At 37.2% G+C, this 25,654-nt stretch overlaps 1 protein-coding gene across 2 annotated transcripts in view; it reads left to right on the plus strand.

Annotated features, from left to right (window-relative positions):
• The window catches only part of GLRA3 (glycine receptor alpha 3), a 183,074-nt gene that overhangs the window by 75,856 nt on the left and 81,564 nt on the right, over positions 1 to 25,654 (plus strand). For both annotated transcript variants that reach the window (XM_070292284.1, XM_069579441.1), the window contains exon 4: positions 12,308 to 12,531. In XM_070292284.1, the coding sequence (XP_070148385.1) occupies positions 12,308 to 12,531 (224 nt within the window). The remainder of the gene's footprint in view (positions 1 to 12,307; positions 12,532 to 25,654) is intronic.

Raw genomic sequence — 25,654 nt, forward strand, 5'->3', positions numbered from 1 at the left:
TCTTACAGTATTTTAGTCATTTTAAGCATCTATTACATGAAATCTCTCCATGTTTGTTCTTTATTTATAAGCATGTTTTGGCTATTCCTGGATCTTATAATCTATAATCATACAAATTATAAGATTTGCTTGTCAATTTCCTCAAAAAACTTGATGGACTTTGATAAAAGTTGCACTGGATCTAACAACTAATTTAGAAAGAATTGCTCACTTCATAATATTTAATCTTTTTTTATAATCATGGCATCTCTCTCCATTTAAATATTTACATTGTCAAGAAATTATGAAATGTTCTGCATGAAAGAGTTTAACATATTTTAGAGGTATCTCTACATATGATTTTAGTCTTAGTATATGATAATATCTTTTCAATTTTTCAGTTGATTTGAACCCCATAAATTCAAAGACTAGTGTCAAATTTATATCCACTTGGACCAGTTCTCATTCATAATTTCTTTTTGCATTTCAGAACAGAATTCTGTGGATTTTGTACTGTCTTTTTAAAGTAAATTAATTAGAAGTCCATTTTGTAAATGTTCAAGATTAAACTGTATATTTTTCTTTACTGACTCACCTTCAATTTTGAGATTATATTACTGAGTACACTATTCAAAGTTAACTATTATTTCCTCTTAGTATTTTGAGTAAATTGACCCATTGTATTGTGAATTTCATTATTAATGTTGAGAAGTCTGCTGCCAGTCTAAGTATTTTTTAGTATAGGTGATAAGTGCTTACTGTACACATGCCAGACAGTTAATCTAGCTAAAATTGTATAGACTTAAATGATTTTTAGTATTCAAACAGTTGTGCAACCATCATCACAAAGATTTTTGGATATTTATTTTTCCCTGAAATTCATGTCACTTTCTACTTCCCCTCAACTAAGAAATTATTTTCTGTCTGTTTTAATGTGGGATATTTCTTTAGCTGTAGATTCAATTCAACTTCTATTTTCAACTGATTCTTACATGCGTTTACATATTCACTATATCTTTAATATCAACAATTGTATATTTTCATTCGTTTATTATTCTACTTGATTATTTTTAAAAATATATCTGGTATTATAGCTTCCTATTATCAACTTTTTCTTTTATTTCTTAAAATGCATTTTATATGTTTATTTTCTATTGTTGATATGGTATTCCAACTGAAGTCCATGCATACCCATGTGTTTTCATCTTTAGTAAAATAATGTCATAATAAAATAGCTATCTCTTCCCTATGTTTCCATAGCTTGCTGTGCACTTCAACATAGCACTTTTAATGGAAAAAAATTATGTTTACACTTTGTCTTTTATAATGGAACAAATTGAGAGCAGACATTATCTTTCAATATTGTATCATCAGCCCTTAATTAAATTCCAGGTTAGCAATACATGATAAATAAATATTTATTGGACAACTCTAAATAACTTTGATCTTTTCATATTTTTAACTAGAATAAATTCTGTTGAGGTTTTGGCTGAAATAAATATATTCTACCTCAGTTTTTCAACATCAGTTCAGTTCAGTCACTCCATTGTGTCCGACTCTTTATGACCTCATGGACTGCAATATGCCAGGCTTCCCTGTCCATCACCAACTCCTGGAGTTTGCTCAAACTCATGTCCACTGAGTCAGTGATGCCATCCAACCATCTCATCCTCTGTCATGCCCTTCTCCTCCTGCCCTCAATCTTTCCTAGCATCAGGGTCTTTTCCAATGAGTCATCTCTTCCCAACAGGTGGCGAAAGTATTGGAGCTTCAGCTTCACCCTCAGTCCTTCCAACGAATACTCAGGACTGATTTCCTTTAGGATGGACTGGTTTGATCTCCTTGAAGTCCAAGGGACTCTCAAGAGTATTCTCCAACACCACAGTTCAAAAGCATCAATTCTTTGTTGCTCAGCTTTCTTTATGGTCTGACTCTCACATCCATACACGAATACTGGAAAAACCATAGCATTGACTAAATGGAACTTTGTCAGCAAAGTAATGTCTCTGCTTTTAATATGCTGTCTAGGTTCATCATAGCTTTTCTTCTAAGGAACAAGTGTCTTTTAATTTCATGGGTGTATCACCATCTGCAGTGATTTTGGAGCCCAAGAAAATAGTCTGTCACTGTTTCCATTGTTTCCCCATCTATTTGCCATAAAATGATGGGACTAGATGCCATGATCTTAGTTTTTTGAATGTTGAGTTTTAAGCCAGCTTTATCACTCTCCTCTTTCATTTCAAGAGGCTCTTTAGTTCCTCTTCACTTTCTGACTTAAGGGCGGTGTTATCTGTATATTTAAGGTTATTTATATTTCTCCTGGCAATCTTGATTCCAGCTGGTGCTTCATCCAGCCCGCTATTTCTCATGATGTACTCTGCATATAAGTTAAATAATCAGGGTGACAATATTCAGCCTTGACGTACTTCTTTCCCAATTTGGAACCAGTTCGTTGTTCCATGTCCAGTTCTGACTGCTGCTTCTTGACCTGAATACATGTTGTGGTCTTTTAATGGACTGGAACCTGGTGGTCAGGAGTTGATGATAAGAAAGTAAAGGAGAGAAAGAGGCTGATATTCCTTGGTTTATGCAGAAAGCCAGTAAAGCCCCTGATATGGGGCTTGCTGTGTTCACAGAGGCCTCAGGCGCCCTCTCAATGGGGTGAAGGTGCAGAGTGCCTTCTCAAGAGGGTCTTAGAAGCCCAGGCAGGAAAGTGAACTCAGAAGGCCTCTGCGCTCCAAAGAAATAGCCTGAGAGAGAGAGAGAAAGAAAGAGAAAGAAAGACACGGAGACCAGAGCTCTGATGGAGCAAAGGTGTTTTAATCAACATGGTGTGGGCATATATACTGTAGTTATTCTCAGCAAAGATAAAGATTAAAATTCCACACTTACAAAACATAAGCAATCCATATTAAAAAGAGAGAGAGAGTTGTAAATAATCACTTTTACCATATGGTTCACAAGAAGGAAGAGGGTACATATCACTGTACAGAAAAACTAAGGAAGGAAATGCCTGGATCTCTCAGCCCAGGGAGAGGCTTGCCTCTCCTCTTAATTCTTGAATATTCAGGAATTTATAAGGAACAGAGGATTCCTGACAGATCCAAAACAGCACAGAGGAAGCTTCCTGTTAAATGCTTCCTGACACATACAGACTTCTCATGAGGCAGGTAAGGTGGTCTGGTATTCCCATCTCTTTAAGAATTTTCCAGTTTGTTGTAATGCACACAATCAAAAGCTTTGCTGTAGTCAATAAAGCAGAAATAGATGTTTTTCTAGAACTGTCTTGCTTTTTCTGTGCTGCAGCAGATGTTGGCCATTTGAGCTCTGGTTCCTCTGCCTTTTCTAAGTCCAGCTTGAACATCTGGAAGTTCTCAGTTCACATATTGTTGAAGCCTGGCTTGGAGAATTTTGAGCATTACTTTGCTAGTGTGTGAGATGCGTGCAATTGTGCAGTAGTTTGAGCATTCTTTGGCATTGCTTTTCTTTGGGATTGGGATGAAAACTGAGCTTTTCCAGTCCTGTGGCCACTGCTGAGTTTTCCAAATTTGTTGGCATATTGAGTGCAGCATCATCTTTCAGGATTTGAAATAGCTCAACTGGAATTCCATCACCTCCACTAGCTTTGTTTGTAGTGATGCTTCCTAAGGCCCACTTGACTTCAGTCTTTGATGTCTGGCTGAGGGTGAGCGATCACACCATTATCATTATCTGGGTCATTAAGATCTTTTTATATTCTATCTCAACTTTTCAACATACAGAAAATAAATATATACCATCTCAACTTTTCAACATACACATGCTCAAATACATGTATGTACCGTTAAGTATTCACATCTTACTTTTTGCAGAATGTAACTGAATAATGATATGTTGGGGCAAAATTTTTATCAAGTTAAAAATTACATGAATGTAAAATAAATTTCCAATAATTTAATCAAGCTAAGTACCACTTCCTAACAACATTTTTGATAACATCATCAATAACTTTAAAAATAGGGATAGCAAAGCAACTGAGCTCTTTTACCTGGGAAAGAACATCCTTTTCAAAATTTAGTATGTGAATGTATAATTTGTCAAGCCAATCTCATTAAATCAAATTATAAATAAGAAAGGCAGTGATAATTGCCACTATAAACCCAACTTTAGATGATAAGTTTTACAGTCAATTGGGAAATATTCAAGTGATCCAGAAAAACATACCATTTGGTGTTTCTTGTTCTATTTTGTGATGATTATTTTTACAATACCATTTTCAAAGTCTTGTTTTAGAAATATATTTTTTTCAACATGTATAAGATTTATACAGTTTTCACACAACAGCAGAATACAAATTCTATTCAAGTTCCCATTGATTATATACCAGGAGACACTGGAACATATCCAGGGACAGAAAACAAGGTGCAAAAATTTCATGGTCTAAGGGTATTGAAATCATACAGAGTCTGTTCTCCTATCTCTGTGGAATTATGTTAAAAATCAATATCAAAAGATATTTGAGAATAACCACATATTTTTAAGTGCAAAATGACATTTATCAAGAGAGATCTTTGACTTAGCCATTGAAAGCTTCAATAAAGTTAGACTAAGTATGAACACTGGAGAAGGAAATTGCAACCCACTCCAGTATTCTTGCTGGAGAATCCCATGGACAGAGGATCCTGGTGGGCTACAGTCTGTGGAGCTGCAAGAGTCAGATACAACTTAGCAACTAAACCACAACTACAACCACAAGTTTGAACAGAATGCTAGATTTCCAATTTATATTCACTGAAAATTTGATATAGTTCCATTTACTCTGGCATTTAATATTACTGTTAAAAGTGTAGAAAGCTTATTATTTTAGCTTTTTAAAAACTTTTTGTTTCCCAAAAGTAATTTTTTTATTTAAAAAATTTTTGAATAAGATTTGAAGCTTATAATCCAATTCTGAGAATATAAATACTATGTTGTTAAAAAAAAAGCCCAGGAAATTAATATGTGATACAGTATTATTAACTAAAGTACAGATTTTATTCAAATTTCACAAAACTGTATGCTTGTGTCCATTATTTGTTTTGATACCTTATTCAAGATTCCACACTGTGTTTAGTGGCATTGGGCAGCTTCAGCTGCATGCAATAAATTTTGATAAATTCTTTTTTCATTTTTATTCTGTTACAAATATTTTCTAATTTTCATTGTAATGGCTTCTTAGATAAACCCATCATTTAAAAGTGAACATTTAATTTCCAAATACATGGAGTTTTTAAGTGTCTTTGATATTAATTTCTCATTTAAATGCTTTCTTCTCAGAAATATTATCTTCAGATAATATGCTCCACAGATTCTTTATAAGTATTTTATACTACTAATTCTTGCTCAGATTTATTGAGACATAAAGCAAAAATTTATTTGGCTATTGAAAATAAATGAGCACTTAAGTTTTTTTCACAACTTTCATGATTCCATATGCACTAGATCCTATTCAATCATATGAAAAAGTATTTGTGTAAAAAAAGGGTATCATATAGTCACTGGAATGATGAATAAGAATACCAAGAAATGCTATAATACATTAAATGACATGAAAGATGCAAAAGTGCAGGTAGGAGAGAATTTCAACTATGTGACAGTGTGTAGGAAACAGAGAAAAAAAAGCAAAGATATCAAGTCATCAACAGTGCTAGCATTGTTTACATCTTTTTTTAAAAAATCTATAACAATACAATGTAAAAACACCTGCACACAACAACAAAACAGAAACTTGGCAGCAGGTCCTAAAGAGGTAGTAAGATTGGGTGGTGCCCTGTGCGTGTGTGTGGGTGAGGGGCAGGCGGAGAAAGATGAAGGAGGAGACAGACACACAGAAACAGGAGTAGAGAAGGAAGGCAGGGAAGGGTTGGGGGCAGGCTTAGTTGCTGGTTAGAAATTTCCTGAAGCACCAGGGAATTTAAAAATGAACTGAATTATGGATCAAAGGAAAGACAAGCACTTAACTTGCTTTGTTAACATTAAGCTATTATTTCTCTCTACTATTTTTTTTTTTCTAATTGGTCAATTCAGTTAGTTGCTAGCAATCATATACATCCCTATAAGGCAAAAGATGCTTACTCCTTGGAAGGAAAGTTATGAGCAACCTAGATAGCATATTAAAAAACAGAGATATTACTTTGCCAACAAAGGTCCATGTAGTCAAGGCTATGGTTTTTCCGGTGGTCATGTATGGATGTGAGAGTTGGGCTGTGAAGAAAGCTGTTCAGTTGAGTTCAGTTCAGTCGCTCAGTTGTGTCCAACTCTTTGCGACCCCATGAATCACACACAGCACGCCAGAGAAGAAGAAAGCTGAGAGCCTAAGAATTGATGCTTTTGAATTGTGGACTTGGAGAAGACTCTTGCGAGTCCCTTGGATTGCAAGGAGATCCAACCAGTCCATCCTAAAGGAGACCAGTCCTGGGTGTTCATTGGAAGGACTGATGCTGAGGCTGAAACTCCAATACTTCGGCCACCTCATGCGAAGAATTGACTCATTGGAAAAGACTTTGATGCTGGGAGGGATTGGGGGCAGGAGGAGAAGGGGACAACAGAGGATGAAATGGCTGGATGGCATCACTGACTTGATGCACATGAGTTTGGGTGAACTCCGGGAGTTGGTGATGGACAGGGAGGCCTGGCGTGCTGTGATTCATAGGGTCGCAAAGAGTTGGACATGACTGAGGTACTGAACTGAACTGAACTGAAGGCAGAAGATGAAAATAGTATTCTATATGTCATTTTAGCTGATCTAATACATAGGGATATGTTTTCTACTAAATTTGTTCTCCCATCAGGGTACCTCTTATGGAGAAATGACAACGTGGCAACTATTATTTATTTCTGGGCACACTTAGATTTAGTGCTTGTAATTTCCCATCAGAGAGCATGTCAATCAGTAAACCCCCAAATTCCTTACCAAAAAATCCCCATCATTAACCACATAGAGCAGAATCTGTATTTGTTTATAAAATGTTTGGTTTGCATGCAGGGGAATCATGAATGGCTGTGGATCACACAGTCAGTAAGTACATCATTAAAACTGGAAACACAACTTCTAGGCCTGAATTACAGCTCTGCCCTTGATAGGTCTGTAATCCTGCTGAAGTTCCTTAATGTGTCTTTGTTCTGCTCTCCATACCTGTGCAGTTAAGTACACCTGATAACACTTACTTTATAGATTTTCTCTGAGGATGGTAGAAGTAATCCACAGAGCACCTAGTGTAACATCGGCACAACGTGAAATGTAAACTGTGCTTACTATGATGGAAAAGGGCCTTATATACTCAAAACAGATTTAATATGTGTATATGTATGTATGTTTATATATAAAGGGAGAGGAGGGGCAATGGAATAAACACAGAAAACATAAAAATACAGAGATGTTGAAATACAAAAGTTAATGATGTTTATCATAATAGTCTTGCAAATTTTCAAAGATATTATTCACCAGATTTCAGCATTACAGTTATCCATCCTGTATTCTTCCATGGCAAATTCAGTTATTCCAAATTCAAATAAAAATGCCGCTAGTACTTCAAAACTAATTTAGACAGAAAATATAAGCAAATTTCTATTTACTATGGCTGTTAATTTTGAGAGTCTAACATTTAGTGAGTGTGGTTCCAAGTACTTCACATAGATCAATCCAGTGCTCACAAGAGCGCTATCAGAGGAAGTGGTGTTATAATCATCCCCATGTCACCACTGATCAAACAAGGGACAGGGGGAGTAGAAAGCCACTCACTAGATTTCATTCCTTTGTACGGCTGAGTAATATTCCATTGTGTATACGTACTGCATTATCATTTGTAGAGACACGGCTGGACCTCGAGACTGTCATGGAGAGTGAAGTAAGTCAGAAAGTAAAAACAAATACTGTATATGAAACAAATACTGCATATATGTGGAATATAGAAAAGTGGTATAGATGATCTTATTTGCAAAACAGAAATAGAGAGAGAGATGTAGAGAATAAACGTATGGACACCAAGGGGGGAAGAGGTGGGTGGCATGAATTGGGAGAGTGGGGTCGACATAAACTAGGTAACTAATGAGAACCTACTGTATAGCTCAGCGAACTCTACTCAGCACTTTGTTGTGACTGAAATGGGAAGGAAATACAAAAAAGAAGAAGTATATGTATATGTATGGCTGATTCACTCTGCTGCACAGCAGAGACTAGCACAATGTAAAGCGATCATACTCCAGTAAAAACTAATCTAGAAAAAGAAAGCTATTCTCTGGGAGAGCTGACATTTGATAGCAAGAGGATTTACTTCTGAGCCTAGTGCATTAATCATTATAATATTTACCTAATAGAATTACTGTTTGCTTACAGCTCATAATGTAAGATTTCAAATACTAGGAGAGAAAGTGTACTGTGGTTCTATAATTATTTACTATGTGACATACATATGGACTTTAAACCACATTTTAATGGATGCTTCTTTTCAAATCCAAACGTGGTATATAATTTTACTTGGTCAACAGAATATTTTCCTGCACAATTAATTTAAAGTAGTTAGAATAACATGATGCACTCTATTCTAATAATAATAACTTTGAACTCCAAAATGTCAAAATTAGTTTTTATATATTTATGAAATAATGATAATGTTTCTATCACTTGTGTAAGATTAATACACTGGTATAACATTTAGAAATAACTCATTAATTATATAGCATGCAAAATGATGAAAAAAATAAAATTAACTTCTGAAGAGATTGCAAGCATATATATATATATATTACTACAAAAGACATTTCTAGGGAAAAAGAATCATTAATGTCTCTGTCCTAAAATATGATTCCAGGCATGTAAATGTCAATTCAGCTGCCTTATAAGACTTAGGAATGAATTTATTAAATGGGTAGATTTTAGAAATGTGAGATAAAAATATTGATTTTAGTCTCATGATGTATTACCTCATTTTTTTTTTTTTAAAACTCACATATGACCTTTCTACATTTTCTCCCTTAAAGAAGCAGAGCCAGGAGAACAGGGAAAATCCCATTAACAAAACACACCTGAAACTAACACAAAATTGTTAATAAAAATAAATAAATAAAACAGAAAAGCACCCAAAACACCAAAGATACTTAGTCTTTAAGTATATCCAAGGAATGACTGAATTTCTAAACTGACTTTAGTAAATCCATGTAACTTTTTTTTTCTCCGTAGGCTGCATACGCATTTATTTGTCTCTGTTTTGCGAAGATGTTTCCTTCTTTGATCTATGATCTTTTGTTATAAGCAATTTATTTCAAGTTGAGTTACCTGTATAACAAGTTGAGTTACTCTTCTTTTAGAGTGGTGTTTTTTGAATATGCTGTTTTATACCCTTGTCTTTGCACATTTTCACATATGACCAGGATTCATAAGGGATTCTCTGGTGGCTCAGACAATAAAGAATCTGCCTGCAATGTGGAAGACCTGAGTTCAATCCCTGGGTTGGGAATATCCTCTGGAGAAGGGACTCACAATCCACTCCAGTATTCCTGCCTGGAGAATTCCATGGACAAGAGGAGCTGCAGGGCTCCAACAGTTCATGGGGTTGCAAAGAGTTGGACATGACTGAGAGACTACACTTTAACTTCTTTTCGGAATTCAAAAATAATTAATATAATAGGTTGATGAGCATAGATGGGATACATTGGCTTGAAGATTTGGGCTTAAAAGTTTATTTTCAAGAAGCTGAAGTTGATTGTTTGATAGGGAAGCTTCCCATCACAACGTTCATTTGCAGGCAGGTCAAAACCTGAACTGTGTGGACTGTTAAAACCTGTTTCTGGGTTATAAAGAAATGGTCATTTTTCAGTTACGCTTTGGACTCTGGCTCTAAACCATAGACCTAGACATGTTAGTAAACAAAGATGGTTCTGGTTAGTCACAGAAGGAGCGCACTGGATGCCGGAAAATATTTGGCCGTGGTGACAGATGACAGTTGATGTTTTCCTTGTGTGATTTACAAGCAAACTGAACGGTACTTGATGTCTTTTTTTTTCAGCTCATTCTTGGAGTAAAAATTGTTTCTGGAAGAAGCTGCAATTGTGTGTATCAAATTGATCACTAAAGCAATCACATAAAGATGAGGAGAGGCAATCAAATTGTATCACATATGGGCAGGCTAAGTCACTTCAGTCATGTCTGACTCTTTGCAACCCCATGGACCTTCCTCTTGTGACCCTCTTCTGTCCATGGGATTCTCCAGGCGAGAATACTAGAGTGGATTGCCATGCCCTTCTCCAGGGGAATCTTGTCAACCCAGGGATTAAACCTGTGTCTCTTAAGTCTCCTGCATTGGCAGATGGATTCCTTACCACTAGCACCACCTTATCACATAAACTGCAGCTTGAAAGTACTCTTAGCATTGCAGAGTACTCCGTCAATAAATTAGTTACAATATAAAAATATGTCAGCTTTTTAAAAAAATGTCTTAAGAATCTGTCTTAAGGGAATAATCAGTTATTTTTCCAGACAGATATCATCGTAACTTGCCTTGTTTTAGTCTTTCCTTATAGATCAGGCAGAGGCAAACTGACTCTAGACCCATCACTGATGCGTTTGGTGGTAGTTAGGGTGGAGGCATGGATTACAAGACAGTGAGGGATATGGGAACTGACCACCAGCCATGAAACTGTACTTCTTGGGCTCTGAGCCCTATGCTAGGGGAGGATGACCCATCCTTGTGGCTTGTGAGATTTCCACATCAATGTGAGTTTTGTGGTAGAAAGTTGAAGTGATCTCTGCTCCATTGTCACTTTGGAAGATACATGGGGCAACTAGAAAGCAGAAAAGTACTATCTGGTGTGTAACCTCGGCTCCAGTTAGAATATAAGAGTCCCAGTGCAAAAATAATGATCAAGGGAACATATATATTTGTAACATGCACTTCAAACTCTGAATTTGACCTCATTTGCAAGACAAGCAATCTTTGGGACTAATATTATGGAAGCATTTTTTTCTGCTTGTTTGGTTATTCAATTCTGGTGACGTAATTTGGTATGTAAAGAATGATAAAATAGATGAAAACAGATATTCAGTTTCTCTTAATATCTCCAGCCTTAGCTATCTTCCATGGAAATGACGCTTTCTTAAAAATGTTCATTTTACTTATGCTCGTACTAACTCTGCATGTTTATTTGCTCATTTCAAAATTTTATAGTCATAGGTATTGCTTATGTATTATGTACAAATACAACACAAACACATGGTTGTCAATCTTTGTCAATTTATACCTTAGTCAAGGCTATGGTTTTTCCAGTAGTCTTATCTGGATGTGAGAGTTGGACTATAAAGAAAGCTAAGCACCGAAAAATTGATGCTTTTGAACTGTGGTGTTGGAGAAGACTCTTGAGAGTCCCTTGGACTGCAAGGAGATCCAACCAGTCAGTCCTATAGGAAATCAGTCCTGAATATTCACTGGAAGGACTGATGTTGAAGCTGAAACTCCAATACTTTGGCCACCTGATGCGAAGAACTGGCTCATTTGAAAAGACCCTGATGCTGGGAAAGATTGAGGGCAGGAGGAGAAGGGGATGACAGAGGATAAGATGGTTGGATGGTATCACCAACTCGATGGACATGACTTTGGGTAAACTCCAGGAGTTGGTGATGGACAGGGAGGCCTGGCGTGTTGTGGTTCATGGGGTCACAAAGAGTCAGACACAACTGAGGACTGAATTGAACTGAACCTTAGTCTGGAAACTATAAGCAAGAATTTGATTGGAATCTTTGACTTTTCTTTCATTAATAACTATGAAAGATCTAATTGGGAAATCTCATAAGTCAAATCTTAAAGGATTACTGGCAATAACGTTCCTTTATTATTCCAAAACCACCTTTTATTTTTACCACTCACCAGTTTCATAGAACCTTTGTGATATGTTAAATATGAGAAAATGGGGCATACATATGTTTATTTTTACAAAATTGGCAGCTTTCAAGAAAATTTTTCTAAATGCATTCTGAACAGACACCTACTAAAAGAAGTGATTCTAAAATATTTTATTCTGAGTGTCCAATAGCAATTCAGTATTTTATTTGAGAGAGTAAAATTAGAATGGAACAGCAAAATATAAGCATGATAAAAGTATACTCTTCTGTGGCCTTTTCTTTGGAGGTATGTAGAAACATGGGCAAAGCCTCAGAACTAGAGACTCTTGGTGGTAATGACTGAGGATTGAGGGGTATGGAAATCTCACAAGGATGTCAGCAGTTTTTGCTATAATTCAGAGAAGCTGAAAGACTAACAAATACAATTCAAAGCTTTTAAAAACAGGCCTTTTCCCCTCTTTCTTTGTTTTGTCACAGGATTACAGAGTGAATATTTTTCTTCGTCAGAAATGGAACGACCCACGTCTTGCATATAGTGAATACCCTGATGACTCCTTAGACCTAGACCCTTCCATGTTGGATTCCATTTGGAAACCTGATTTGTTCTTTGCCAATGAAAAGGGAGCCAACTTTCATGAAGTGACTACAGACAACAAATTGTTACGGATTTTCAAGAATGGGAATGTTCTTTATTCAATAAGGTGAGCGTTTCAGTGAAACAGAGTAGTGGTTTGTTTGTTTTTTAGCTTTTAGTGAGTGTTTTGAAATGTTTGAGTAAGTGCTTTCATTGTTCCACTCAAGTTCCTATGATATACCATTTCCCAAAGATATTTAATCAACATTAAGACACCAAGTTCCAGATCCAGGAACTATATGAGTAATTCTTGGAAATCCACTTTTTAAAATAAATGACCCAGGTTCTTACATCAGCCAGACTGGTGGGTGGTTTAAAGGTAAATTGAATGTAGTTTGAATCATATGTTGTGATTATATTTTAATGTATGCATACTTCCTTTAAATATTTATACATGAGGTAATATTTAGGTTTGCTTCTCTGGGATCCATTTCCCATAAATTATTTATCAGGTGTATGTATTTTTTAAAGATGTCCTTGAACTTCTGTGGTCAGTCTTTAGAAAAAGATCTAATTTACATTTTAGTTATTTACTATACATTTCTCAGAAGACCATGTAGCCTTTCAAAGCTAATACCAAAACATAGCAATAATATCAAAATATAAACATTAATAGTAACATTTCTTGACAGTTGAACTTTAGAATTCATTCAAATTCAGTTTTGCTATTTATACCTAATATCAAATAAGTATAAACTCAGTAAATAGGTACTTACACTAAACTACTTGAAGAACTTTGCTCCATTTGAAAAAATTCTAAAATAAAATGACTCTTACTTATTTTAATTTTATCTTAATTTATCTCAAATTTCTTAAATTAATTTATCTTAATTTTCTCTGAATTTATCTTTATTTTCCATAATTATTTTTAGTCAGTTAGTTAATATTTTTAAAAAGAACGGAAGGTTAGGATCAGAATTCATATCATATTTCTTAGAAGAGACAATATGCTCTATTTATAGAAATAGGCAATTGCTTCAAAAATATGTGTATCACCAGTAACATACTTTCAAAGTGTCAAGGTAAACTAGGCATTGGATCTATAGCCTGAAAGTTATTTCCTTAGATTTTACCTCTCTATTTTCTATTTTTTAACTTTTCTTCTCACCAGGAATGGATATACTTGATTTTAAGTTCATCTGCCCAATATCAGGGATCAGTTCAGTTCAGTTCAGTTGCTCAGTCATGTCTGACTCTTTGCGACCCCATGAATCGCAGCACTCCAGGTCTCCCTGTCCATCAACAATTCCTGGAGTTCACCCAAACTCATGTCTGTTGACAGTGATGCCATCCAACCATCTCATCTTCTGTCATCCCCTTATCCTCCTGCCCCCAGTCCCTCTCAGCATCAGTCTTTTCCAAAGAGTCAACTCTTCACATGAAGTGGCCAAGGTATTGGAGTTTCAGCTTTATCATCAGTCCTTCCAAAGAACACGAGGACTGATATCCTTTAGAATGGACTGGTTGGATCTCCTTGCAGTCCAAGGAATTCTCAAGAGTCTTCTCCAACACCACAGTTCAAAAGCATCAATTCTTCTGTGCTCAGCCCTCTTCACAGACCAACTCTCACATTCATACATGACTACTGGGAAAACCATAGCCTTGACTAGAGGGACCTTTGTTGGCAAAGTAATGTCTCTGCTTTTGAATATGCTATCTAGGTTGGTCATAACTTTTCTTCCAAGCAGTAAGCGTCTTTTAATTTCATGGCTGCAGTCACCATCTGCAGTGATTTTGGAGCCCCAAAAAATAAAGTCTGACACTGTTTCCACTGTTTCCCCAGCTATTTCCCATGAAGAGATGGGACCAGATGCCATGATCTTCATTTTCTGAATGTTGAGCTTTAAGCCAACTTTTTCACTCTCCTCTTTCACTTTCATCAAGAGCCTTTTTAGTTCCTCTTCACTTTCTGCCATAAGGGTGGTGTCATCTGCATATCTGAGGTTATTGATGTTTCTCCTGGCAATCTTGATTCCAGCTTGTGTTTCTTCCAGCGCAGCATTTCTCATGATGTACTCTGCATATTAGTTAAATAAGCAGGGTGACAATATACAGCCTTGACGTACCCCTTTTCTTATTTGGAACCAGTCTGTTGTTCCATGTCCAGTTCTAACTGTTGCTTCCTGACCTGCATATAGGTTTCTCAAGAGGCAGGTCAGGTGGTCTGGTATTCCCATCTCTCTCAGAATTTTCCAGTTTCTTGTGATCCACACAGTCAAAGGCTTTGGCATAGTCAATAAAGCAGAAATAGATGTTTTTCTGGAACTCTCTTGCTTTTTTGATGATCCAGCGGTTGTTGGCAATTTGATCTCTTGTTCCTCTGACTTTTCTAATACCAGCTTGAACATCTGGAAGTTCACGATTCATGTATTGCTGAAGCCTGGCTTGGAGAATTTTGAGCATTACTTTACTAGCATGTGAGATGAGTGCAATTGTGCAGTAGTTTGAGCGTTCTTTGGCATTGCCTTTTTTTGGGATTGGAATGAAAACTGACCTTTTCCAGTCCTGTGGCCACTGCTGAGTTTTCCAAATTTGCTGGCATATTGAGTGCAGCACTTTCACAGCATCATCTTTCAGGATTTGAAATAGCTCAACTGGAATTCTATCACCTCTACTAGCTTTGTTCATAATGATGCTTTCTAAGGCCTATTTGACTTCACATTCCAGGATGTCTGGCTCTAGATGAGTGATCACACCATCGTGATTATCTGGGTTGTGAAACTCTTTTTTGTACAGTTCTTCTGTGTATTCTTGCCACCTCTTCTTAATATCTTCTGCTTCTGTTAGGTCCATACCGTTTCTGTCCTTTATCGAGCCCATCTTTGCATGAAATGTTCCCTTGGTGTCTCTAATTTTCTTGAAGAGATCTCTAGTCTTTCCCATTCTGTTCTTTTCCTCTATTTCTTTGCATTGATCGCTGAGGAAGACTTTCTTATCTTTCCTTGCTATTCTTTGGAACTCTGCATTCAGATGCTTATATTTTTCCTTTTCTCCTTTGCTTTTCATTTCTCTTCTTTTCACAGCTATTTGTAAGGCATCCTCAGACAGCCATTTTGCTTTTTTGCATTTCTTTTCCATGGGGATGGTCTTTATCTCTGTCTCCTGTACAGTGTCATGAACCTCCATGCATAGTTCATCAGGCACTCAATCTATCAGATCTAGTCCCTTAAATCTATTTCTCACTTCCACTGTGTAATCATAAGGAATTTGATATAGGTCATACCTGAATGGTCTAGTGGTTTTCCCTACTTTCTTCAATTTAAGTCTGAATTTGACAATAAGGAGTTCATGATCTGAGCCACAGTCAGCTTCCAGTCTTGTTTTTGCTGCGTGTATATAGCTTCTCTATCTTTGGCAGCAAAGAATATAATCAATCTGATTTCGGTGTTGACCATCTGGTGATGTCCATGTGTAGAGTCTTCTCTTGTGTTGTTGGAAGAGGGTGTTTGCTATGACCAGTGTGTTCTCTTGGCAAAACTCTATTAGCCTTTGCCCTGCTTCATTCCATATTCCAAGGCCAAATTTTCCTGTTACCCTAGGTGTTTCTTGACTTCCTACTTTTGCATTCCAGTGCCCTGTAATGAAAAGGACATCTTTTTTGGGTGTTAGTTCTAAAAGGTCTTGATAGTTGTTATCTTTTCCATGAAATAATATAAAATAGAAACAACAGGAATGAAAATTTAATCTTAGTACCTTAGTGATTTTGAAAACATTTTTATACAAAGCTGTTTTGTAAATCATGCTAATTCCTTATCCCAATATGTATGATTTTCACATGTTTTTATTCCATGTGAAAGGAGGAAAGAACTAGTGAACTCTAAGAATAATGAAATTACACATTCTAAACAACTGAGAAATGATAGATTTTGGGCCAGTGGAGGACAGTGCCTCAGGGACCTGTGGCAGTATAACAAATGATCTAACATTCGTGTCGTTGGAGTCTCCGATGGAGACAGAGAATAAGATATAGAGCTACAAAAAATATTAAAAGAATTGATGGGTGAAATGTATATATTTTGCAAAAGGCATAGATCTATGAATTCAAGATACTGCCTAAATCCCAAAAATATTAATACCAAATCACATCACACGCAAACTTCTGAAACTAAATAAAATGACAGATAATATTGAGAACAACATAACCTTACCTGTAGGGGAAGAACAATTGAAATGCTAGCTAATTTCTGATCAGAAATCATAGAAACCAAAAAGAAGACATGCATTTTTCAAGTGCTGAAGGAAAGGAACTGGTACCCCTGGCATCTCGTTGTTCAGTCGCTCAGCTGTGTCTGACTCTTGACGACTCCATGGACTGCAGCACACTAGGCTTCGTTTTCTCCTGGAGTTTGCTCAAACTCCTGTCCATTGAGTTGATGATGCCATCCAACCATCTCATCCTCTGCCACCCTCTTCTCCTGCCCTCACCCTTTACTTTCATCAGGGTCTTTTCTAGTAAGTCAGCTCCTCGCATCAGGTAGTTAAAGTATTGGAACTTCAGCTTCACCATCGGTCCTTCCAATGAACATTCAGGGTTGATTTTCTTTAGGATTAACTAGTTTGATCTCCTTGCAGTCCAAGGGACTCTCAAGAGTCTTCTTCAGCACCACAATTCAAAAGCATGAATTTTTCATGCTCCAACTCTCACACCCATACATAACTACTGGAAACTTCATAAGTTTGACTACAGACCTTTGTACTTGGTGAAAGGCTTTCCTGGCAACTCAGTTGGTAAAAAGCCTGCCTGCAATGTGGGAGAGCTGGGTTCCATTCTGGGGTTGGGAAGATCCCCTGGAGAAGGAAATGGCAGCCCACTCCAGTATTCTTGTCTGGAGAATTCCATGGATAGGGGAGCCTGGTGTCACAAAGAGTCAGACACGACTAAGTAACCAACACTTTCACTTTCACCTGGTGAAAATGAAGGGGAAATTGAGACATTTTTGGATAAAGGAAAATTAAGAGAATTTGTCACAAATAGACCTCATGGCACTGCTGCTGCTAAGTCACATCAGTCGTGTCTGACTCTGTGCGACCCCATAGACCTCAGCCCACCAGGCTCTTCTGTCCCTGGGATTCTCCAGGCAAGAATACTGGACTGGGTAGCCATTTCCTTCTCCAATGCATGAGAGTGAAAAGTGAAAGTGAAATCGCTTAGTTGTGTCTGACTCTTCGTGACCCCATGGACTGTAGCCTACCAGGCTCCTCCATGGGATTTTCCAGGCAAGAGTACTGGAGTGGATTGCCACTGCCTTCTCCCCCTCATGGCACTAGTGGTAAAGAACCCGCCTGCCATCCTGGAGATGTAAGAGAGGCAAATTGGAGGAAGGCACTTCAACCCACTCCAGAATTCCAGCCTGGAAAATTCTAGGGACAGAGGAGCCTAATGTGTCACAGTCCACAGCGTTGCAAAGAATATGGGACATGACATGACTGAAGTGACTTAGGAGGCAGGTAGGTGGGCAGATCTCCCCTGAAAGTACAGCTAAAGGAAGTTTTCTAAACAGAAAGGAACCAATAAGAGAAGACGCACTGAAGCATCAAGAAAGAAGAAAGGAGACTGTCATCAGAAATATGAGCAAATATGATAGACTTTTCTTCTCCTCTTGAATTTTCTAAATTACGCTTGACAGTTGAAGCAGGAATTATAACACTGCTGTAAGGGAAAATGCCAAATAAGAAATAAGAGAACTTTTTATAATTACATTGGCAGAAATTAATGAGATGTAATATTTAGTGCTGTCGAATACCTGGTCAGGAAGCAACAGTTAGAACTGGACATGGAACAACAGACTGGCTCCAAATAGGAAAAGGAGTACATCAAGTTTGTATATTGTCACCCTGCTTATTTAACTTATATGCAGAGTACATCATGAGAAACGCTGGGCTGTAAGAAGCACAAGCTGGAATCAAGATTGCTGGGAGAAATATCAATAACCTCAGATATGCAGATGACACCACCCTTATGGCAGAAAGTGAAGAGGAACTGAAGAGCCTCTTGATGAAAGTGAAAGAGGAGAGTGAAACCAGAATTGAAAGAGACACATGTACCCCAATGTTCATCGCAGCACTGTTTATAATAGCCAGGACATGGAAACAACCTAGATGTCCATCAGCAGATGAATGGATAAGAAAGCTGTGGTACATATACACAATGGAGTATTACTCAGCCATTAAAAAGAATTCATTTGAATCAGTTCTGATGAGATGGATGAAACTGGAGCTGATTATACAGAGTGAAGTAAGCCAGAAAGAAAAACACCAATACAGTATACTAACACATATATATGGAATTTAGGATGATGGCAATGACGACCCTGTATGCAAGACAGGAAAAAAGACACAAATGTGTATAACAGACTTTTGGACTCAGAGGGAGAGGGAGAGGGTGGGATGATTTGGGAGAATGGGAATTCTAACATGTATACTATCATGTAAGAATTGAATCGCCAGTCTATGTCTGACGCAGGATACAGCATGCTTGGGGCTGGTGCATGGGGATGACCCAGAGAGATGTTGTGGGGAGGGAGGTGGGAGGGGGGTTCATGTTTGGGAACGCATGTAAGAATTAAAGATTTTAAAATTTAAAAAATAAAAAAATTAAAAAATTAAAAACAAAAAGAAAAAAAAAAGAGGAGAGTGAAAAAGTTGGCTGAAAGCTCAACATTCAGAAAGTGAAGATCATGGTATCTGGTCCAATCACTTCATGGGAAATAGCTGGGGAAACAGTGGAAACAGTGTCAGACTTTATTTTTTGGGGCTCCAAAATCACTGCAGATGGTGACTGCAGCCATGAAATTAAAAGACGCTTACTCCTTGGAAGAAAAGTTATGACCAACCTAGATAGCATATTCAAAAGCAGAGACATTACTTTGCCAACAAAGGTCCCTCTAGTCAAGGCTATGGTTTTTCCAGTAGTCATGTGTGGATGTGAGAGTTGGTCTGTGAAGAAAGCAGAGTGCTGAAGAATTGATGCTTTTGAACTGTGGTGTTGGAGAAGACTCTTGAGAGGCCCTTGGACTGCAAGGAGATCCAACCAGTCCATTCTGAAGAAGATCAGCCCTGGGATTTCTTTGGAGGGAATGATGCTGAAGCTGAAACTCCAGTATTTTGGCCATCTCATGCGAAGAGTTCACTCATTGGAAAAGACTCTGATGCTGGGAGGGATTGGAGGCAGGAGGAGAAGGGGACGACCGAGGATGAGATGGCTGGATGGCATCACTGACTCGATGGACATGAGTTTGAGTGAACTCCAGGAGTTGGTGATGGACAGGGAGGCCTGGCGTGCTGCGATTCATGGGGTCGCAAAGAGTCGGACACGACTGAGCGACTGAACTGAACTGAATACCCTTTTGTAGGCAGATAACTGCAAAATGATTTGTTGGATTATAGAAAAATGTAAAATACATTTATCCTTCAACCCAACAATTCTGCTTCTAGGAATTTATGTTATTTATGTGTTCATGTGTACAACAAGACACATTTACAAAGATACACACTGCACCACTGAAACAGCAACAAAAGACCCTGTATGTTCACTAATGAGAACAAAGCAGAACAAAATGATAGCCCCAAATCATGAAATACTCTTCAGGATCTAGACCTAAATGAATTAATAAGAAAATGCCTTCAAAATATCCTTAAGGTTAGAAATGTTTCATGCTTATTTTTGTTTAAAACATTCTATATATTTAAGCATAACAGTGTATGTAAAAATACACATATATCTGGGGGGAGTTGGACAAACTGGGAGAGCAGTATTGACATATATACACTTACTATATACATGTATAAAGTAAGTAGTTAGTGGGAAGCTGCTGTATAGCACGGGGAGCTCAGCTCCATGCACTGTGATGACCTAGAGGAGTGGGGTGGGGGAATTGGGAGGAGGCTCCAGATGGAAAGGATACATGTATTCATATGGCTGACTCCCTATCACAACACTGTAAAGCAATTATCCTCCAGTTACAAATAAAAAATTAGAATTGTGCTCTTAACTGAAAAAAGTAAAAAAATATAAAAAATACACATATATCTAATTCCATATGAGAAGTTCAGAAGGATACCCACAATTTGTTAAAAATAACCAATTATGGAAAAGAACCTTAGAATTTAGGTATAAATAAAGATGAGTTATAAATTTCCCTGTATGTAAGTTTATATTATTTGAATTTTTTAGTAAGAGTTATATTTTACTTATGAATTAAATACATATATTTTAAGTGACAGAGGCTTTTAACCTGAACTCATGATCCTTGACTCCTCTGTGATGTGGCTTTGTGATGGTTACCAGGGGATCCATAACAGGTATAAACAAATCAAAATTACTTCTTTTCCCATTAACTTGAAAATAAACTTTGTGGAAGACATAATTTGTTAAATTGCAAGAATATATCACCAAGTAGCTTGGAAAATCATTTTGCAAAATTATAATATCTAGATTTCTTGAAATAACAATGTGTTATTGTATCCTGTATGATTGTGCCTATTTAGTTGTTTATATCAAGTCTTAATGGACTTGGAAAATGGTGCCATTCATTATATATTGCCCACATTTCTTTTAATATTTTGAGAAAAGTTATAGAATAATTCAGAATTGCGTCTTTCTTCTTTCAGTATGAGTTCAGATGAAGCAGACGATGTCTCTTGGCATCTAGTTTTTGTTTGCTCTATCCTAGCTCTCATGATCAAAGACTAAATTCATGTTTTTTTCAGTTGTTTTTGGAAATTTCACAGGACTTAGAAATTTCAAATGGCAAGCAGTTTCTTTGTTAACAAAAGTTGTGCTTGGGAAAAAAAAATCGTGTTTGATTTACAAATGGAGCACCTGTGATGTTTCATGAGCGATCTGCTTTCTTGCTTGTTCAAAGAAAGAAGAATGTCCTGGCAAACTTGACCTATTGAATTTACAATTTCTCTGTACTTCCTCCTTAAAGCCACTAAAACAAAGAAATAAACTGAACAAGAAATGAAATGACATTAACACACAGGAAGATGAGAGGAATGGGAAATAAGAGTGACAGATGAATGATAAGATATTTTAGGAAGCTTGAAAATGAATGCAATTGTGAAAACTGACTTCACAGAGATAGGGAAAACCTAAGACAAAATGGGGGAACCTAAAAGGAAGAAAATAATGTCCTCAAATTTTTAGAAATTTGAGATAGCTAGGACATCAGAAAGAGGGGGCTAGAAAGGAGACATAAAAAACAAAGAGTTGAGGGACTTCCCTGGCAATCTAGTGGTTAAAAATTCTCCTTCTGGTGCAAGGCGTGTGGGTCCAATCTCTGGTTGGGGAGCTAAGATCCCACATGCCTCTCAGCCAAAAAACCAGAGCATAAATGACAGAAGCAATATTGTAACAAATTCAATAAAAGACTTTAAAAATAGTCCACATCAAAAAGTCTTTAAAAATTAAAAAAAAAATCTAATGTAAACTTTACAGGAACAACAGTGAGCCCTTTATCTTCACTTTCTTGCCCATGTTTCTCGGACTAGGATCTACTTTTATGCCTTCGGATCTGGGCAGAGAGCAGGAGGACAGAAAACTCCAACAAGGTTGTTCCAAGAGCTTCTGGAGTAGGGACTACAGGCACAGCTGGGTCTGTCAGAAGCGTCACATCAAGAAAATGAGGATGGTGTGAGGTCTGCGCACTGAGTGGTGTAGCCTGTTCTCTGCAGAATGTCTAAGAGGAACGGTCTACAGACAGTTGGGGAACCACCAGTGAAAAATCTGAGCAGCCATCCTATGATGGATGAATCATGCCATTACTCAATGAATCATCTTCTGCTCATTGAATTCCAACTAGTTTTTATTACCTCATTCTTAAATATAAACAGACATTGGAGGACATCCTATAATAATAACAGTAATTAAAAAAAGAAGCAGAGGTCAAAATAAACATGCAGAGGAAATAAAGAGCAAAAAGAAGAAAATTAAAGAGAAAAAATTACTCAAGAGAAAATGCAAGAAGCAGAAGAGACCATGAAAAGAAATCTCTGGACAGAAATGAAATAGGAAACTTTCAGGAAAGGAGAAATGAAGTCATTCAGAGCATAAAAAAGTACAGATAGTAAACTGAAGTGGAAAAAAAAAAACATTACTGGAATATTTGAAAGATGAAATGGAGAATCTGCCAAGCAGCAGAATCTAGATACTGAGAAATAGGAAAGAAAGGATATGAAAAGTGGAATATCAATACGGAGGTTCGATATCTGACTTGAAAAGAAATAGAGACCTCTATGAAAAATAAGGAAGAGATCCATTGTCTGCTCTGTTTAATCACTGAGAAGGACTTGGTTCTGATAAGCAGTTTGTTGAGTTTGAAGTAATAGTAGGGAATAAAAACTGAAGTGATCATTAAAGTAAGACAATTATTAACACTAGGGTAAACAAGCACTGTCCAAGAACTGTAATTATGGCAAACAACTAACCTTAACTATGAACACTAATTGCATATTCTGCATATTCACAACACATAAACACTGAATATTAATTTCACTGTTAATTTTTACATAACTAAATTCTGAATTCTGCTGGAACGTTAAGTGTACATAGAGTGTGATATAAAGGAAATATACTCTTATTTTCCTTTGTAGCAAATTAATAGGAAACTTCACATATTTAAAAAATCCAGCATAATGTGATAGCAATTTAGATACAGAATGTAAGTCCCAAACAGATTTCCAAAGAAAGTTGCCTCTGAGGAGCTGGAACTGAACTGGGGGTAGGGATGGGTGGGGCAAAGCTCTTTTCCATATGTTTTATGTAATTGTCAAGCTTCTAAATGACATCTGTGAATTACATTGATAAATTTCAAGTAAACTATATTAATAACTTCAATTATAATTTTTAACTATGTTGATAATTTTTTTCTTTTTAAACATGATTTTTACTCATTTACTTGCAAGAGAAGAATTTTGCATTTATGTCAATTTTTTAAAAAAATTGGAGTATAATTGCTTTACGACTGTGTTAGTTTCTGCTGCACAACAAAGTGAATCTGCTGTATGTAAACATATATTCCCTCCCTCTTGGAGTGAAATGCGTTTCAAGTGAAGGTGTTGGGACAAGACACATGATTTTGGATTGTCAAGTTTGGGATTTGGCTTTATTCTACTTACAAAGTTAGCTTAGTATGTACTTCATGGGTACTGACTGCCAACACAGGTCCCTGGGATCAGAGACAGGAGTGAATTACTCACTACAGCCAAGCAGCAGGTGCCTCAGCACATTGGCCCAACTTCTGCATGGTCCTCCAGTCTCCTGGGAACAACACAGCAGACACAGATGGACACAACACATCCAGGGATCTGCCACACAATTGTGGACACTGAGACTGGGGAATGCACTGCTTTCATAGCAAGCAGCAAGCAAGCCTTCTCTTTGTCCACGGGAATGTGATCTCATCTCTCAGAATTAGCAGCTACGCAAACAACCCTGAGAAATAAATGGTTCAGGAGAAAGTATCGTCAGAGCCTTCCATTCTCAATAGACCCAACAGGAGGTAAATTTACTTACCGGCTGTGGTTTGGGACAAGTCTCTTTACCTGTGAAAGGGTCATTTTTCTTCTTACATGCATGATGGTGAAAATATTTGCAATCATCTATGTAAATCACCTGGATAGTGCCAGGCATACAATTAGCACTAAAGCTTTTATTTTTATCTTTCTGAAGAGAAAATAAAACCCCCAAAAGTTTAAATTCTGGTCTTTTCCAGAATCCATAAATGAGCAAATTTGTGAACTTTTGTGAATTGTCAGTCTAAGCCTTGGTTTTATCACTTGTGAAATGGGAATGGTAAATCCTCATCACTAGATAATAAGCACATTATTGGCAGTTCAGTACTATCTACTGCTTCCTTTACTGCAAGCGCACACCAAGACATCCAGCTGTACTGTTTATACTGCAGAAGCATGATTGTATTAACCGTCAAATACCAGGAAGGAACTTTCAGTTCAGTTCAGTTCAGTTCAGTAGCTCAGTCGTGTCCAACTCTTTGCGACTCCATGAATCGCAGCATGCCATCACCAACTCCCGGAGTTCACTCAGACTCACGTCCATCGAGTCAGTGATGCCATCCAGCCATCCCATTCTCCGTCGTCCCCTTCTCCTCCTGCCCTAAATCCCTCCCAGCATCAGAGTCTTTTCCAACGAGTCAACTCTTCACATGAGGTGGCCAGAGTACTGGAGTTTCAGCTTTAGCATCATTCCTTCCAAAGAAATCCCAGGGCTGATCACCTTCAGAATGGACTGGTTGGATCTCCTTGCAGTCCAAGGGACTCTCAAGAGTCTTCTCCAACACCACAGTTCAAAAGCATCAATTCTTTGGTGCTCAGTCTTCTTCACAGTCCAACTCTCACATCCACACATGACCAGAGGGAAAACCATAGCCTTGACTAGATGGACCTTTGTTGGCAAAGTAATGTCTCTGCTTTTGAATATACTAGGTTGGTCATAACTTTTTTTCCAAGGAGTAAGCGTCTTTTAATTTCATGGCTGCAGTCACCATCTGCAGTGATTTTGGAGCCCCCCAAAATAAAGTCTGATACTGTTACCACTATTTCCCATCTATTTTTAAATAAAAAAGCAAACTTATTTCACTTGATGCTTTTAAAAATTTTTCTAAAAATTTGTTTTTAATTGAAAGATAATTACTTTACAGAACTTTGTTGTTTTCTGTCAAACATCAACATGAATCATCCATAGATATACATATGTCCCCTCCCTCTTGAACCTCCCTCCCATCTCCCTCCCCATCCCACCACTCTAGGTTGATACAGAGTCCCTGTTTGAGTTTCCTGCGCCATGTAGCAAATTCCCATTGGCTATCTATTTCACATATGGTAATGTAAGTTTCCATGTTACTCTTTCCATACATCCCACGCTCTCCTCCCCTCTCCCTGTGTCTGTCAGTCTGTTCTCTGTGCCTGTTTCTCCACTGCTGCCTTGCAAATAAATTCATGGGTGCCATCTTTCTAGATTCCATATACATGCATTAATATATGATATTTATCTTTCTCTTTTTGAACAAACCGCATATGTCTTTTACCTTAATAACATATAGTGTATGAAAATCATCATTTTTTATGTTACAGAAATGCACATTTTCAAAGTCATTAATTAGAGAACTCATTTTCATGAAAAGCATTCTAATGCCCTTGAAAGGCAGTAGACTTAAAGGTTAAAGGCATAG

Source organism: Ovis canadensis, chromosome 2 (assembly GCF_042477335.2).
Source record: "Ovis canadensis isolate MfBH-ARS-UI-01 breed Bighorn chromosome 2, ARS-UI_OviCan_v2, whole genome shotgun sequence".
In the NCBI taxonomy this organism is placed as follows: Eukaryota; Metazoa; Chordata; class Mammalia; order Artiodactyla; family Bovidae; genus Ovis; species Ovis canadensis.